Source organism: Talaromyces rugulosus, chromosome V (assembly GCF_013368755.1).
Source record: "Talaromyces rugulosus chromosome V, complete sequence".
NCBI classification, from domain to species: Eukaryota; Fungi; Ascomycota; class Eurotiomycetes; order Eurotiales; family Trichocomaceae; genus Talaromyces; species Talaromyces rugulosus.
Window position 1 is genome coordinate 2,428,160 of NC_049565.1, and position 15,099 is coordinate 2,443,258.

General features: G+C 46.8%; 8 protein-coding genes across 8 annotated transcripts; 3 read left to right on the forward strand and 5 right to left on the reverse strand.

The window, feature by feature from the left end:
• Window positions 1-62: 62 nt before the first annotated feature.
• On the forward strand, window positions 63-2,164 carry TRUGW13939_09388 (uncharacterized protein; the record flags this gene model as incomplete). The annotated part of the gene is made up of 6 exons (XM_035492510.1): window positions 63-91; window positions 164-449; window positions 523-1,026; window positions 1,080-1,184; window positions 1,249-1,381; window positions 1,443-2,164. The coding sequence occupies 6 exons, from the start codon at window positions 63-65 to the stop codon at window positions 2,162-2,164; spliced, it is 1,779 nt and encodes a 592-aa protein (XP_035348403.1).
• A 352-nt stretch (window positions 2,165-2,516) lies between these two features.
• TRUGW13939_09389 (uncharacterized protein) lies at window positions 2,517-3,408 on the reverse strand (the record flags this gene model as incomplete). Its single annotated transcript, XM_035492511.1, has 3 exons — window positions 2,517-2,709; window positions 2,766-2,848; window positions 3,223-3,408. The coding sequence occupies 3 exons, from the start codon at window positions 3,406-3,408 to the stop codon at window positions 2,517-2,519; spliced, it is 462 nt and encodes a 153-aa protein (XP_035348404.1).
• A 437-nt stretch (window positions 3,409-3,845) lies between these two features.
• On the forward strand, window positions 3,846-5,802 carry TRUGW13939_09390 (uncharacterized protein; the record flags this gene model as incomplete). The annotated part of the gene is made up of 9 exons (XM_035492512.1): window positions 3,846-3,879; window positions 3,938-4,028; window positions 4,087-4,428; window positions 4,490-4,544; window positions 4,611-4,746; window positions 4,794-5,042; window positions 5,100-5,469; window positions 5,515-5,671; window positions 5,719-5,802. 9 exons carry the CDS (start codon window positions 3,846-3,848, stop codon window positions 5,800-5,802), a joined length of 1,518 nt encoding a protein of 505 aa, XP_035348405.1.
• Window positions 5,803-6,365: 563 nt separating this feature from the next.
• Window positions 6,366-7,335, reverse strand: TRUGW13939_09391 (uncharacterized protein; the record flags this gene model as incomplete). The annotated part of the gene is made up of 2 exons (XM_035492513.1): window positions 6,366-7,019; window positions 7,084-7,335. 2 exons carry the CDS (start codon window positions 7,333-7,335, stop codon window positions 6,366-6,368), a joined length of 906 nt encoding a protein of 301 aa, XP_035348406.1.
• A 593-nt stretch (window positions 7,336-7,928) lies between these two features.
• On the reverse strand, window positions 7,929-10,064 carry TRUGW13939_09392 (uncharacterized protein; the record flags this gene model as incomplete). The annotated part of the gene is made up of 8 exons (XM_035492514.1): window positions 7,929-8,206; window positions 8,323-8,563; window positions 8,614-8,761; window positions 8,834-9,014; window positions 9,121-9,236; window positions 9,706-9,886; window positions 9,953-9,978; window positions 10,033-10,064. 8 exons carry the CDS (start codon window positions 10,062-10,064, stop codon window positions 7,929-7,931), a joined length of 1,203 nt encoding a protein of 400 aa, XP_035348407.1.
• A 309-nt stretch (window positions 10,065-10,373) lies between these two features.
• Window positions 10,374-11,264, forward strand: TRUGW13939_09393 (uncharacterized protein; the record flags this gene model as incomplete). Its single annotated transcript, XM_035492515.1, has 2 exons — window positions 10,374-10,691; window positions 10,746-11,264. 2 exons carry the CDS (start codon window positions 10,374-10,376, stop codon window positions 11,262-11,264), a joined length of 837 nt encoding a protein of 278 aa, XP_035348408.1.
• Window positions 11,265-11,375: 111 nt separating this feature from the next.
• On the reverse strand, window positions 11,376-12,707 carry TRUGW13939_09394 (uncharacterized protein; the record flags this gene model as incomplete). Its single annotated transcript, XM_035492516.1, has 1 exon — window positions 11,376-12,707. The coding sequence occupies one exon, from the start codon at window positions 12,705-12,707 to the stop codon at window positions 11,376-11,378; it is 1,332 nt and encodes a 443-aa protein (XP_035348409.1).
• A 481-nt stretch (window positions 12,708-13,188) lies between these two features.
• On the reverse strand, window positions 13,189-15,001 carry TRUGW13939_09395 (uncharacterized protein; the record flags this gene model as incomplete). Its single annotated transcript, XM_035492517.1, has 2 exons — window positions 13,189-14,928; window positions 14,984-15,001. The coding sequence occupies 2 exons, from the start codon at window positions 14,999-15,001 to the stop codon at window positions 13,189-13,191; spliced, it is 1,758 nt and encodes a 585-aa protein (XP_035348410.1).
• Between the last annotated feature and the right edge of the window lie 98 nt (window positions 15,002-15,099).

Sequence of the window (15,099 nt, forward strand, 5' to 3'; positions counted from 1 at the left end):
ACGGTAATCAGTGATCTATCAGAGGAGATACTGGTAAGATATCACCTATTTTGTGTGCAAACATGGACTCCTATGATTATATTGTTTGCGGGTAAGTTTTCAAATATCCCCATCTCCTCTCCTATGACTTTCAGTTTAAAGAATCATCATCTGACATCCCTAGTGCCGGGACCGCCGGTCCAGTTGTTGCTGCTCGTTTAAGTGAAGATCCATCAGTCACGGTGCTCCTGATCGAGGCTGGACCAGACAATATTGCTCTCGAGAACACACACATGGTTGGCGGGTGGTCGCAAAACTTCGACACCGAGAATGACTGGAATTTCGTTTCGGAACCGAATGCAGCTGCTGCAAACCGTGAGATTAAACTCTCTCGGGGCAAGTTTCTGGGGGGAAGTTCGGCGGTGAACGGCACGTTGATGGTGAGAGGTGCCAAGCAAGATTATGACGATGTAAGTACAATAAGACATTCGCTTCGTTGTATGCTTTCTTTTACTTTTAGCTAAATGAGAGTTACGAATATAGTGGGAATCCATGGGAAACACGGGATGGGGAGCAGAGCAGATGTGGTATTATTTCAACAAAAGTGAGACTTTTCACTCTCAGGAGGGGTTTAAGGAGGATGTCTCCTCACATGGGAAGACTGGCCCCATTCACACCACCGTTCATCCTTACGCGCCCATATCAAACCGCGTATACGAGTCTTTCATAGATAAAGGATTCCCCATGGACGATGATATGTTCGTTAGCGGAACACGTGCGCATGGTTGTGGGCATTGTACAAGATCGGTGTGGAAAGGAATGAGAATGACGGGAGGAGAATATATCCGGAGTTCAATTGGCGACTTGAGACTAGCCAGATCCAACAATCTCCATGTGGCTTTTGGCTGTCAGGTTACTAGAGTAATCCTGGACAGCAAGAACCAAGTCAAAGGTGTGGAAGTTATCAAGGGCCTCTCCAACGAGACCGTCACAGTCAAGTGTCGTCGCGAGGTAATCCTTAGCATGGGGAGCTATGGCAGTCCACAAGTAATGTTGTCCTGGTGAATTTCTACTATGATTGCATACTAATTTAGTGGCAGACACTTCTACTTTCTGGCATCGGGCCTAAAGAAGAACTTCGTGAAGTCGGAGTGCAGCCACGTGTGGACCTCCCTGGAGTTGGAAAAAACTTAGAGGATCATTTGGTAAGAGAAGCGCAACCTTTTCATAGTGCAATCAATGAAAATCTTCTAACCGTGGACACTGTAGACTGTGTTTCTCTTTTATGAAGTTCCTCAAGGATTTACCACTGATCATTTACTCCACGGAGAAGGAGTATGGGAGAAGTCTCGAGAAGAGTGGCGCACAACGCGAGGCGGTACACTATGTCGATCGCATTTTGGTATGTTCGAAATCCGCATACAAGATATACACAAATATATGGAGTAGCTAACCAACACTAGGTTCTTTCGCGTTTACACGTATGGATGATAGATTGAGCAAGCACGAGTCGTGGCAAAAAGCAAAGGCCAAAGCCAAACCTGGTCGGGATCCGTTAGGTTTGACATCTACACAAGCGCAAGTAGAGTACTTCACAACGGAAAGATACGCTGCGCCCAAGCACTACAATAATCCACCCCCAACTGGTCGCAGCGCGTTTGGTCTCATTATCATGGGACTCGGTTCGCTGTCACGAGGATATTTGAAGATCAGGAGCAGGAATCCTCGAGATAAACCAAATATTCAACACAACTACCTCTCGAATCCATTGGATGTTCTAGTTCTTGCAGAAGCATGCAAACTGGGTTCTCAAACCATCTTGGAAGGTAAAGGAACAAAGGATTTGATCTTGGGATCTTGGCCTACTGAAGATAAGCACCATCAATTTACGGAACTTTCTCAGTGGGAAGACTACGTTAGAAAGAATGCCACGACATGTTTCCATCCATCTAGTACATGCAAGATGGGCCCAACTTCTGATCCTGGTGCGGTGGTTGATGCGCGTTTGAGGGTACGTGGTGTGCAAGGGCTCCGGGTGGCAGATTGTAGTATCATGCCGAAGCTGAACAACGGCCATCCTCAAGCGGTCGCATATGCTATTGGAGAAAAATGCGCAGATATGATTAAGGATGACTGGAAGGATCTAAGAAAGAAGGATACATTTATAGCCACCTCCCTGCTTTGAGTTGCGCACATAAAATAGCTTTTGTTTTGTTTATATCAGAGTATAGTTTAGAAAGAAAGATAAATCAACATTTGAAGATATTTTCTGATATCACATTATGATATAATCTACGACCTCGAGAATGTACATAGTGTTACGGAGCTCCAAGTAGCCGATTGTAGTATTATGTTAAGATTGAACAACAGTCATCAAAGCTTTCTCCGGACATCTCTTGAGTTACGCACATCAATAGCTTCTGTTCTTCATACCAGAGAATAACTTATAGGAAGTAAGATAAATCAGCATTTGAAGATATTTTCTGATATCATATAGCATGACACAATCTATCGATCCTTATCCTAAACGGCATAATTCAGTCCACAACAGTGGTGCTTCCTCCATCTACTGGTAAATTCACTCCCGTTACGAACGAAGAGTCGCTGGAACAGAGATATACTGCTGCATTTGCAAGATCATCATGCTCAAGACCTCTTCTCATGGGAATTGTGGCGGCAAATTTGGCACGGAATTCTGGAGTGTCTTTTACACCAGTGAAAGTTTCGGTTCTAAAGGGTCAAATATTAGTAAAAGGACAACAATGACGGTTTGAAGCACAGCTTACAGGCCAGTGTAGCCAAGTAGAGGGCATATTGAGTTCACTCGTATTCCATCTGGGCCGTATTCCGAAGCAAGGCCTTCGGTAATCTGTTGATAGGTGAGCCACACAAGGTCCAGGATAGCATTTCCACATCAGAACCTACTTTGTTTACAAAAGCCTTGCTAGCACCGTAATAGACAAGTTGATCTTTCGCCCGAAGGCCTCCAATAGAGGAGATATTGAGAACCACCCCTTTCTTCTGCGTCTGGAAATATGGAATGACTGCGGCGAAGCTGAGATAAATCGACTTCATGTTAATATCAATGACTCTGGACCACTCATCCTCTGTGACCTCATGTGACGGTTTCTTCGGATGTGTGGTTCCAGCATTGTTCAGAACGATATCGAGTTTCCCGAATTTCTGCAGAGTAGCTTGCAAAGCCGCATCCCAAGAGCTTCTACTCGTTACATCCGTCTGTACAAATAAGATGTTGTCGCCGTAAGTCGATTTGAGATCTTGTTCGACCCGTTTCCCTGCAGATGTGTTGATCTCCGCAATAACAACCTGGGCGCCTTCCCCTACAAATCGCCGGGCAAAGGACTCTCCGAAACCTCCACCGGCTCCTGTAATCAGAGCAACTTGGCCTGCGAGTTTTTTATCGCTCATCGTGATCCAAGTATTATTATTTGTTTTTTGTTCTATTAGTACTCAGCGGTTATCTCTTTTGATAAAGACCAGGTATTTAAAACAGCGAATAGCATTATTTAAGGGCCTTTGGAGACATGAAGTTAGGTATCATTATTTTACAGTTTGGAGAAGGTATTTTAAAGACGCTAAAGTTGGGGTAAAAAGGAACTCCGCTCTTTTTTTACCTTCTTTTTTCTTCTTCTTTTTTTTGGAGAACTATCTCAATGTTGGGGGATGGTGGGGATTTTGGAGTGTATCCGGAGCAAATGTGAGGCACTGTTATGGAATGTTGCTCTGTCCAAACTTATAACCGCATAAATATAATTCTATTGATATCGACAGTTACATAGTTATTGACTCATTTATTCCTTCTATTGAGAGACTATTGTGAACAAGTTCTACAGCTTCAATTAACCATGTCGAACATTACAGAGGTCACCCTACCAACAGGTAAATCGATTCATATACCAATACAGAGACACAAGTTATTAATTATGGAACCCATTAGGCAAAAAGTACTTCCAACCAACGGGTTTATTTATCAATAATGAATTTGTTACTGCAGCCAGTAGACGCACATTTGAGACTCTCAATCCAGCGTGAGATAACCAGGCCATTGAACTTTTGTACTCTGCTAATAATACCTTGGACATGTAGCACCGAAACCCCGATTTGCTCGGTTCAAGAAGCCGATGTAAACGATGTCGATATTGCTGTAAATGCAGCCCGCAAAGCTTTTCAACGTGACTCTCCATGGCGTCAAAGAACGCCTCAAGAACGTGGAAGGCTCCTCTTTAAACTAGCCGATCTCATGGAGGATAATGCAGATGTGCTGGCAAACGTAGAGAGTCTTGACTGTGGGAAAGCCTTGCCCTTTTCAAAAGGTGATGTTCAAGCTTCGGCCGATGTTTTCCGGTATTATGCAGGGTGGACAGATAAAATTCTCGGTCAAACGATGGATATCAGTAATGATCGAATGGGATGCACTATATATGAGCCGTAAGACTGAATTTTTTTTCTCTTCGTGGATGAACAAAATCTCGTTAACTTTTTTTGCTAGGATCGGCGTTTGCGGCCAAATTATCCCGTGGAACTTCCCCTTGCTAATGCTATCGGTAAGCTACCTCTATCTACGTATTTGCATGACAAGTCTGCTAAAAAAAAAATTTTGATCCAATCAGTGGAAAGTCGCACCAGCTATAGCATGCGGCTGTACTATTGTCATGAAAACTGCAGAACAAACTCCGCTTTCCGCTTTGATCTTCGCAGAACTAGTCGTGAAAGCTGGTTTTGACAAAGGAGTTGTCAATATTATCAGTGGGTTTGGCAGAATCGCTGGCGCTGCGATTGCGAACCATATGCAGGCAATTATTATGGCCCCAAAGCATCATTGATAGGACCAAGACTGACTCGGGAGCAGGTGGATAAAATAGCCTTTACTGGATCAACAGCCACTGGTCGTTCCATCCTCCATGCTGCTGCGTCGTCGAATCTGAAGAAGACAACACTGGAGCTCGGCGGTAAATCACCGCAGATCATTTTTGATGATGCAGACTTGGAAGATGCAGCGAAATGGGCTGTTGAAGGAAGTTTTGCCAATCACGGACAGAATTGTAATGAGATTGACCCTCAGTCATAAACATTAACCAGTCCACTGACCTTTTATATAGGTGCTGCAGGATCGAGGATATATGTCCAGTCTGGGGTATATGATCAATTTATTTCTCTATTCAAAGAGCAGATGCAGCAGATTAAAGTCGGCGACCCCTTCGGGCAAGGTACATATCAAGGACCGCAAATCTCTCAAGAACAGTTTGATAAAATTATGGGCTATATTCAATCTGCTCGGGATGAAGGTGCAACAATCGAAGTGGGGGGTCAACGATTTGGGAATAAAGGATACTTCATCAACCCAACAGTGATTACAAATGGACACAAGGACATGAAGGTGGTGCAAGAAGAGATCTTTGGCCCAGTCGTCGTTATCGCAAAATTTGAGAGTCTGGAAGAAGTCATCGATCTTGGAAATGCCACTCCATTGTAAGTCATTCGGGGTTCCATCCTACCAAAACTAATGATCAATAGTGGCCTTGCAGCCGGAGTACACTCAAAAGACATGAAGCAGGCTTGGAAAGCTGCTAAAGGCCTCGAAGCTGGATCTGTTTACATGAATTTCTACAACCGAGTCCACCCCCAAATGCCATTTGGTGGATACAAACTCAGTGGAATAGGAAGGGAACTGGTAAGTCTGATTTCGTGCTATCGAGTACTCATCTAACTATCTTATAGGGAGCTTATGCTCTAGAGAATTACTGTCAGGTCAAGAGCATTCATGTCAATATCAACATGGCTGCTCCTGGTTTTAAACTATAGCCGTCAGATGTTACCAAGGTAACTAGGCCTTAGGTAGCGATGTGTCAGAAAGGGAAGACTGTACCAAAATTTTACACCGCAAGTGACCATTTTCAACGTGCAATGTATTTATGAATGTTCATATGCGAGTACCGACCCTCCAGCTCGTGCTTCGGTGCCTCGAGGTTGCATCGGGTGCAACTGCGTTTGGACAACCTGCATTTGCCTTGGGAGCTGGGAGACATGATGGATTATGAAGATGAGAAAATCCACTGTACACGAAGTTTAACCTTGGATCGAAATATACATCGTTCAAATGTTTCCATCAACTTGTCCACCTAGAAATGAATAAGTGACATAAGGGGCTAGTCTGCTGATTGGTCATCCACACTGGACCTTTTTTCATAAATCTTACATTTATGGTTGAACTCTGGTAACGATTAGATGAGCTTATTATTCTAAATTATCAGGGATAAGATACAACTTAAATATGTACATCCAAGAGCCCGAGAAAATTAACAACAAGGAAAAAGCAAAAGTATAACGACAAGTGCAACCAGATCCTCGATATGAATCCAACAACGTCAACGTTGCTTGAATTCGCTCTCCTTTTCCAACCACGTCTCAAAATCCTTCAGGTCAGGGTTCATTCTTTTCAGCTCTGGAATATCCGCCTTGTAACCTTCATCGTGGAACCACTTGAGCATGTATCCGAAATCCTTCATGGAAATCATGATGATGGAAGCAAGAAATCCGAAAGTAGCAGGAACTGATTGCCCTGTTTTCCGCTGGAATATTTTCTCAAATTGGTCATAGGTTAACTCGTCGCCGGCTAACGAGAGACCCTTGCCTGCATATTTCTCTGGGTGAAGGAAGCCCTCGGCACCAAAGAACCCAATATCGCTGGTTGCCACCAGTTGCAATGGTTTTTCCTTCAGAGCCAATCTGTAGGAAGTCGCAAAAACCTTACCGAAAAATCCGGGTACAAGGTTTTCGAAGAATGCAGTTGGGCGGAGAATGAACCACTGCATCCCAGTATTCTTGCTCTTTTCCATCAAGTGCTGCTCGATGTTGTGTTTGTGGATAAAATGCGGGATATTGGTTGGATTTTTAGGAGATCTTGCCTCTCCGCCCCGGTCGACAGAGCTGTAGATGAAGAATTTCACATTTTGTTTCACGGCCTCATCAACCAAAGCTTTGCCTTGTGTCTCCTCTAACGCTCCATTGCCAATGGCCACCTGCTTTATATTCTGAGCATAGTTCGAATGTACATGGTATCAATATTTTGGGGGTCGTACATACCTGGACACTGAAGACACCCCAAACAGGGGTTTTCGTGACTTTTTGTGCATTCTGAAAGATGCCTGCGGGATCATCTAAATTCCCTTGTACCAGTTTGATGTTTGACGACAACTGCGTCAGTCGCTGAGCCGAGGAGGATTGAGAATTGCGCGTGACGGCGAGGATCTCGAACGGAGCTTTCCTGGCGACGAGACTCTTGATAAGCGAGCCACCCTGCTTCCCTGTCGCACCAGTGACAAGTACGGCCGTCATGTTGTATGATCTGTTGTATTCAAGGGCTGGTGGAAGTATGTTGCAAAGCGTTGATAGTTCTTAAGGTATATATGTATGAATCATCGGGGGGGGGGGTTGTTATCCTGATTATATACTTGTGGTGGCAAATTTTTTTCACAAGCAAAAGCGATCGATCGCAATCTTAAGAGTTCAAAATAATTAAAAATAAGCATAGAATGGAATAGAATAAGCCATGCTTTTTTGTTGTGCCGTTACATCATCATTTGCGTTTCGGGGTTGACCTCAATCCCGAGCTGAGCAATCAATGTTAGATTGAAATTTAGGTGCATGAAAAACACGGTGGTATATTGGATTCGAATTAATGTCACGACTCTTTACATTGAAACCCCGGTGTATTTATCTTAACCGGTTTAAAAAGAAGAAGAATGAGAATACAAAATAAACGTTTCATCGTGTCAACGTAAACGGCTTGGAAGTTTTTTTAACGGAACTGTTTTTTAGGGAAAAAACAAACAAACCCACCATGACATCTCTTTTTTCTAGTTCAATGGTATAATGTAGTTATCCTACTTTTATTTTATTTTTTTTCCCCCCTTTTACATTCCCACTTCCTACTCAAGAGCCTTGCGAGCAAAGTTGGGCAGGATGAAGCTGGCACGGTGGATATCGGCGTTGTAGTAGCGGCACAAACGCTCCTCTTCCTCGCGCGACCACTGGCGCAGGGGCTCCTTGACGTTGCGCGTTGCATCCTTGCAGCAGACCATGAATCCGATCTGGCCGGAGGGGTAGGTGGGGATGGTGGTGTAGGCGTATTCAGCGACGGGGAAGACCTCCTTGCACGACTTCTTGAGGTCGGTGATGAGCTGGAGGTGGAGCCATTGGTTCTCGGCTAGAAGGAGTTAGCTTGTTGATTCACTTATTGAGGAAGAAACAAATATGAAGAAAGTGGAGAAGAAAGAGCAGGAAAAAAAAATGAATGACATGAAATAATGAAAGGCCACGAACAACCTTGGGTAGTGATCACGCCTCCTTCGCGCAAAGCTCCGTTCAACAGTTCAAAGTAAGGCTTCTGGAACAAGGACTCGGCAGGGCCTTCGGGGTCAGAGCTGTCGGTGATGATCACATCGAACTCGTTCTTGTAGTCAGCCAGAAACTTGAAGCCGTCGCCAATGTGGACCTTGACGTTGGGGTGTTCGAAACCAATGCTCATGCCGGGAAGGTATTTCTTGGACACACGGATGACAGCCTATTCCAGTCAGAAAACGAACCATTCAGAGATCAAGACATAGTCCATACCTCGTCAATGTCGCACAGGATGGCCTCCTCGACAGTCTCGTGCTTGACGACCTCACGCAGCACACCGCCGTCACCACCACCAATGACGAGGACCTTCTTCGGGTTAGGGTGTGAGTTCATGGCAAGGTGAGTGATCATCTCCTGGTACCTATTCCACCGCAATCGTGGTTAGCTGCTGTCTTGGTTTCGGAAAATTTTCGCGGAGATATTATTGGCATACGAGAATTCGTCACGCTCGGTGCATTGGATGACATTGTCGAGGACCAAGACGGTGCCGTGGTCGGAGCTCTCGAATACGAGCACGTCCTGGTATTTTGACTTTTCGTGGTGAAGGACTTCCTTGACCTTCAGGGTCATGGCCTGGCCGGGCCACATTTCGGAGGTCTCGCTGAACCAGCCATCTGAACGCGGGGAGACTTGTTAGCATTTGTTTTCTTTTTCAAAAGATACAAGCCGATTGGCATTTTCCCAACCAAATAAAACCAGTAAAGCACGGTGAACACATACCTTTGATAGTGGGGTGAACGATTTCAGACATTGTGGAGAGAGTCGCGCGACAACGAAGACTCGAAGGAGGGGTAGTAATGCGTTTGCGAGAAGAATTGAAGCAGCTGAACAGTGTCCTTGTAGGAAGGACTAAGCTAGCAGAAGATCGAGCAGCAGATAAGGAAGGGTATAAAAAGGAAGCGGGTATCATACAGAGTTAGTTGTCCGGGGGGTTGGAGAGAAAAGAAGGCAAAAAAAAAAAAAAAAACCTATACAGTCCCCGGGTGCTTCTGCCCAACTAGTCAATTGGACGCGGCGGGGTTGCCCGGGCCCACTGACAGCAGCCTCCGCGCGCAGGTCAGAATTTTAAGATGACATCAGTGTGTTTTTTTTATTTCAAAAAAAATTAAGAATCAATTGATTAAATCTCTCGCTATTAAATAGCTCACTCTGCGCCTGCTCATGGTTTGACAGCTATTCTAGACTCCCCTCCGCTTCCCGGCCAGGCTTCGAGTTCAGGTACTCGTTTCTACCAGCTATTGTCAGTCGTCCATTCACAGGCACAAACCAGTTCAAAAAGACACAGTCAGCTAGGTCAATCAGTACCTCTCAATGGCCCAGTTCATAGAGCCGTAGGCAATCATAAACGGGGGAGCAACGTAGAGCACCTGATGGCGAAACCGGCGAAATGTGTTGAACACTGCAGCGCTGGCCGCGCCGGCAAAGACTCGCTGGCGGTTCGGTGACAGAGCGTAGAAGGCGATGCCTTTCTGGGGTATGGGGGTTCCTGGACTCTCAGCATAAGTTTTCATGCAATGGTATAGAAGGCGACGACATGGAGTGGCATACATACCAGGATCACCGAATGGTCCGGCCCAGCTAGATAGTATATACGATCAGAATGTGCCTTCAATGATCTGCCATATACCTTACTGTCCAACCTTGGGGTTTGCAGCAGCAACCATATCGACTACAAATTTGCTGGCGAGTAGATGTAAAGCGCAAAAAGTGACAATTGCAGTTGGCGGCCTAGCGCGACGCTTTTCTGCAATTGCAAAAGCGATGACGCTGTCATTGGATCACACACAGCCAGACTTTCCTAAATAGGAATGTACGAAAATACCACGCGCTAAGCCCAATACAGCTATGGGAATGCGAGGGCGGCGGCAGGCGGCAGAAAGCCGTAGCCAATTCGCTGACCTCCAGAAAGCTCTCCACACTCCATAACGCTCAAGCAACAACCAAGACTCTCTCTGTCATCGCTAATCACAATAATGGCGTCGCCAAACGCTCTCCTCAGATGGTTCGCCCTGCCCATCGCCGGTGCTCTCGCTGTTGATGCCTCTATTTACGACGTCAAGGGCGGCTCGCGCGCCGTCATCTTCGACCGCTTGACTGGTGTGCAGGAAAAGGTGGTCGGCGAGGGAACGCATTTCCTGATTCCCTGGCTGCAGAGGAGCATCATCTACGACGTGCGAACCAAGCCCAGGAATATCTCCACGACGACCGGCTCCAAGGATTTGCAGATGGTCAGCCTGACGCTGCGTGTGCTGCACCGTCCCGAGGTCCCGAACCTGCCCAAGATCTACCAGGTACGGTTTTCCGCCAGTTTTTTTCCCCGTCACTTTGCTAATATAAAGGAATAGTCTTACGGTACTGATTACGATGAACGTGTGCTCCCCTCCATCGGAAACGAAGTCCTCAAGGCCATCGTCGCCCAGTTCGACGCCGCCGAGCTCATCACCCAACGAGAGGCCGTGTCGAACCGCATCCGCACCGATCTCATGCGCCGCGCTGAACAGTTCAACATCGCCCTCGAGGATGTATCCATCACTCACATGACTTTCGGCAAGGAATTCACCCGCGCCGTTGAGCAGAAACAGATTGCCCAGCAAGATGCCGAGCGAGCCCGCTTTATCGTCGAGCGCGCTGAGCAGGAGCGTCAAGCCAACGTTATCCGCGCAGAAGGTGAAGCCGAGAGTGCCGATATCATCAGCAAAGCTGTTGCCAAGGCCGGTACTGGTCTGATTGAAATCCGTCGCATTGATGCCAGCAAAGAGATTGCCGCCACGCTGGCCGCCAACCCCAACGTTACTTATATTCCCGGTGGTGAGGGCAAAGAGGGAGGCAAAGGCACGAGTATGCTTTTGGGTTTGAGAAGTTAATTTGGGAGAAGAGAAGAAAAAAATTTCGTCATATAATGAACTTAGCTCTGTGTATTAGTCTTCCCTCGTCATTCATCACTTCATCACCATTATTGTAGCAATAGGACATCTTCACTTTACTTCCGCCGATAACCTCCGATATACATGTATTTGATATCTCATATCCTCCAGCTTGACTAGACCGTCACCACCCTCCAGATTTACGCTGTATGCCAGCTTGCTCGCCTCTCTTCGGAACCACCTCGAATCCTGCGAGAGCATTTTCTCCCACTTCCCTTCCGCAACCGTTAATAGTGTATGCTCTAGCAGGAATTTCATTGGATATTGCCTCTGTTTGGCAGGCTCGGTGCTACCGCCGAGGGATAATGTAGAATAGCTTCCGGGACTGTCGACAATGAGCAGTATCGTGCCCGGATCCGTCTCGTCTGTGATACGCAAAAGGAGCTGCGTCGTCTTGGGCATGGAAGTAGAAAATAGCTCGTTGAGAGTGAACATGAGCGAAACTAGGTTTGTTTTGGGTGCGTCGTGCGGTGATAGTAAAGATGAGAAGTCTGGTTCTGAAAGGGAGAGCACATCCAAGTGCCGGAATGAGATATCCACTGGGGAAGAATCTTCAAGAAGTGGTGAGGTACATGCTTTTGGTCCGGGAACTGAAGTAGAGTGTATGCCTTTGCTAAGGCTGTCGACGACATTTGACCAAGCAGCAACGTCGACGGCTGTGATGGATAGTTTTGGTAGAAGTGCATCCTTGGCTGTCAAAGATAATTTTGCCAAGCCAGAGTCCATGCTCTCTTCCGTCTCGTCCGTCTGCTTCGCATTCTTTGAAGAAGCATCACTATATTCATCGAGAAGAGCCCTCCAGACGCCTGCCAGAGCCACGATCTCCGCCCCGGCACCGCCTCCTATACACAGCACATGCATGCCATTTTCATTCTTGTTCTCGCTGTTACTTTCATCTTGATCTGGGTTGCGACCCAAACTAGCCAAAATAGCAGGCACAACGCCCTTGAAAATACCCACATATGCCAGACACCTCGATGCCGACCACCTCAGGGCATACGCTCTCAGCAGCTCGGGGCTCGCATCGGCAAACGCCGACACAAAATCTCTGTTATACAGATGTGCCTTTAGCGTCTGGATCTGTGTGTGCAGATCATCTTCTTTTTGGTCATCATCCGACTCCCTAGTGTCAGGTAGAAGCGCGGTTCTGAATACATTCAGTAACAGCTGCTGCAGCGACAACGGGATTGATGCTATTGCCTCGGACAAGCTAATTTCGACATCTTGTGGATTTTCTTTTTTTGAAGCTGCTGTTGCGTTTTGCTGTTGCTCTGCGAGCAGCCTGCGAGGGGCCGACGGTGCAGTTTTTCTTTTCGGGTCTGATTTTTTCCCTTTGGGGTTTGATGTGGGTTGTTTGCCTGGAGGGTTTCTTTTGGGGCCCATCTTGTGGAACATATAAATGTTTTTGTGATGTCTTGTCTGGGCTGTCAACTGGTGGTATATTTAGTGTGAAAGGTTTAATTGTTATTGCAATCGACAAGTTGTTACCGTTGTATGGGGTTCTTCGGTGTCGGGCCAGTCATACGGTTATGTGACGGTAAAATACCTAGAATATGGATAAATCACACCTAACTACAGGCTGTAACTTTGTAAGACACCGTACCCTGGAACTACATCGTAACGGTTATACATTGTGTTCTCACAAATCTGGAACTTTACATCATTAAATCTTAGTTTTTTTTTTTTTTTTGTCAATTGACTTGGATTAATTAACTTGAGTAGTAAACCTGCTAGCCATTTAGATCGGGATTCTAGCTTCCAATGTTCAACTTCTTACTATTTCGAGTACAGCTTGTCTAGACATATCAATGTTATATCTGATTCTTGCGCTCTTCTATGGTAAATGTTTTAAAATATTGTCCAATTACTCATACTGCCTCCACAGCGCCCCCAACTGTGCCATCTCTGCCATATCCCCGGTCTGCGCAATCCCCATACTCGTCGCCTGGCGAAACTGCATCTCACCCTGAGCCCCTGCCGCCGTTTCCCAGTGATATCCAATCTGCGAGTTGCCATACATATCATGCTGCATTCCCACGGGCCTCGACGCCGAAACAAGATTGTCCGCGCCCTGAAGCATAACCGACGACAGCATCAGGGTACTCTGCGTATTCATACGCATCTTTGCCACTTCCAGAATGGTGCGCATGCGCGGTACGGTCATGGCATACACCTGCATTCGCTCCTTCAACGCGCGCCCAAACACCGTCATATCATTGCTGGCGCACGCCTGGCCCCAGATACCGCGCATGCGTGGCGAGTAAGCGTCGCAGAAACACTCATCGGCACGCTCGCGCAGAGTGAGTCTGTTGGCCAGCGTCGTTCCGCGAATGGCTTCTTCGTAGCAGCTCTCGCAGATGGTGGCTCCGCCGTCGTCTTCGTCGCTGATGCTGCAGTACCAGCGCCGATTTCGACTGGTGCCGTCGGTTGGACAGGGTGGTTGCGGCGAGACGCGCGCGATGAAGTCGTGGAATATTTGCCCCTTGGCCAGCGTGACGGCCTCGTCGAGTTTTTCAAAGTAGCGTAGAGTTCTTTTTGTCTTGTTTATGAAGAAATCGCAGACATATGCCGAGCCATCTGTGGCTGGTTGTTGATGGAAATGCCGGGCTAGCACATCGCCTTGACTATGGATGATTCCTACAAAACAACGACCGCAAATTTTGAATTCTGGACATCCGGACATGGAATACCAAATCCCATTCTGAATCCCATCTTTTGTGCAAGGCGGATAGTTTGAAATTTCCCGGGCTGCATTATACCAGAGCGAAAGATTCTTCCGATTACACGCCGCAGACCAAGCCACCGCCATGGGCAAGACAGACGCCGAATTGACACATTCCCATACCTCATCAGCTTTCTCAAGCGGGATTTGAGCTTGCAAGAAACCGCCCGCCATTGGGGTCAAGTCTGCTCCGTCGTGGAAACATGCGCCGCAGACGAAAACTCCATACAACGGCGGATTGGGCATGTACCAGATCGTCGAGGAGCACTTCAGCGACCTCAAACTCTCGCACGCGGGAAGTCTGAGTCTTGCGGCTGCCCAGGTTGTGAATGTGTTCCAGTCGTGGCGTGACGCCTGTTCAATGAGTGCGCGGTAGATGAACTTGACTGACAGGTCACATATCATCACCACCTGCCCTTGATTGTTATTGCCTTCTAGATCACTCGGAGATAACACAAACCTATCAGCAAAAGGAGTTGCACAAACGACATCTTCGTAGCACGCTACACAGCATGCAAAGTCTGGGATTTCGCCATTCCGGAGTTTATACCATTGATCAGACCCAGGAACTCCAGCCTTGACGCCTTCTTTCTTTTGACAATTGGGAATCGTGTCCCGGTGAAGCATATACTGATGCACAGAATCCCATCCATTTGTATTCAAAGAAGACCACAATATACGCATTCTCTCCGTATTAAACAGACAAGCCCGGTCCGGCCTTGGCTCGAGTCGCTCCGCCGGGAACCGAGAGGCAAATGGTGTTTGGCGAATATGGTCCTCGAAACATCTTGAGCAGATGGTGAACTTGGCGCAGTCGGTGGGGTGATACCACGTTGCGCTGAAGACGAGGGAGTTTGGGTTGGGGCATTCGGTGAGAATGGCCTGGGGATTGCGTTAAGCTATCTTGGGACAATACGATTACTTGGTAAAGACGTACCTCGTTGCTTAAAGCCATAGTCTGAGGTATTCCAGTTAGTCCAGACAATTTTACATAACCAAAGTTTTTCTTAAAAAAATAGTGGTGAGGTCGAATTATAGACGTAGTGACATGCG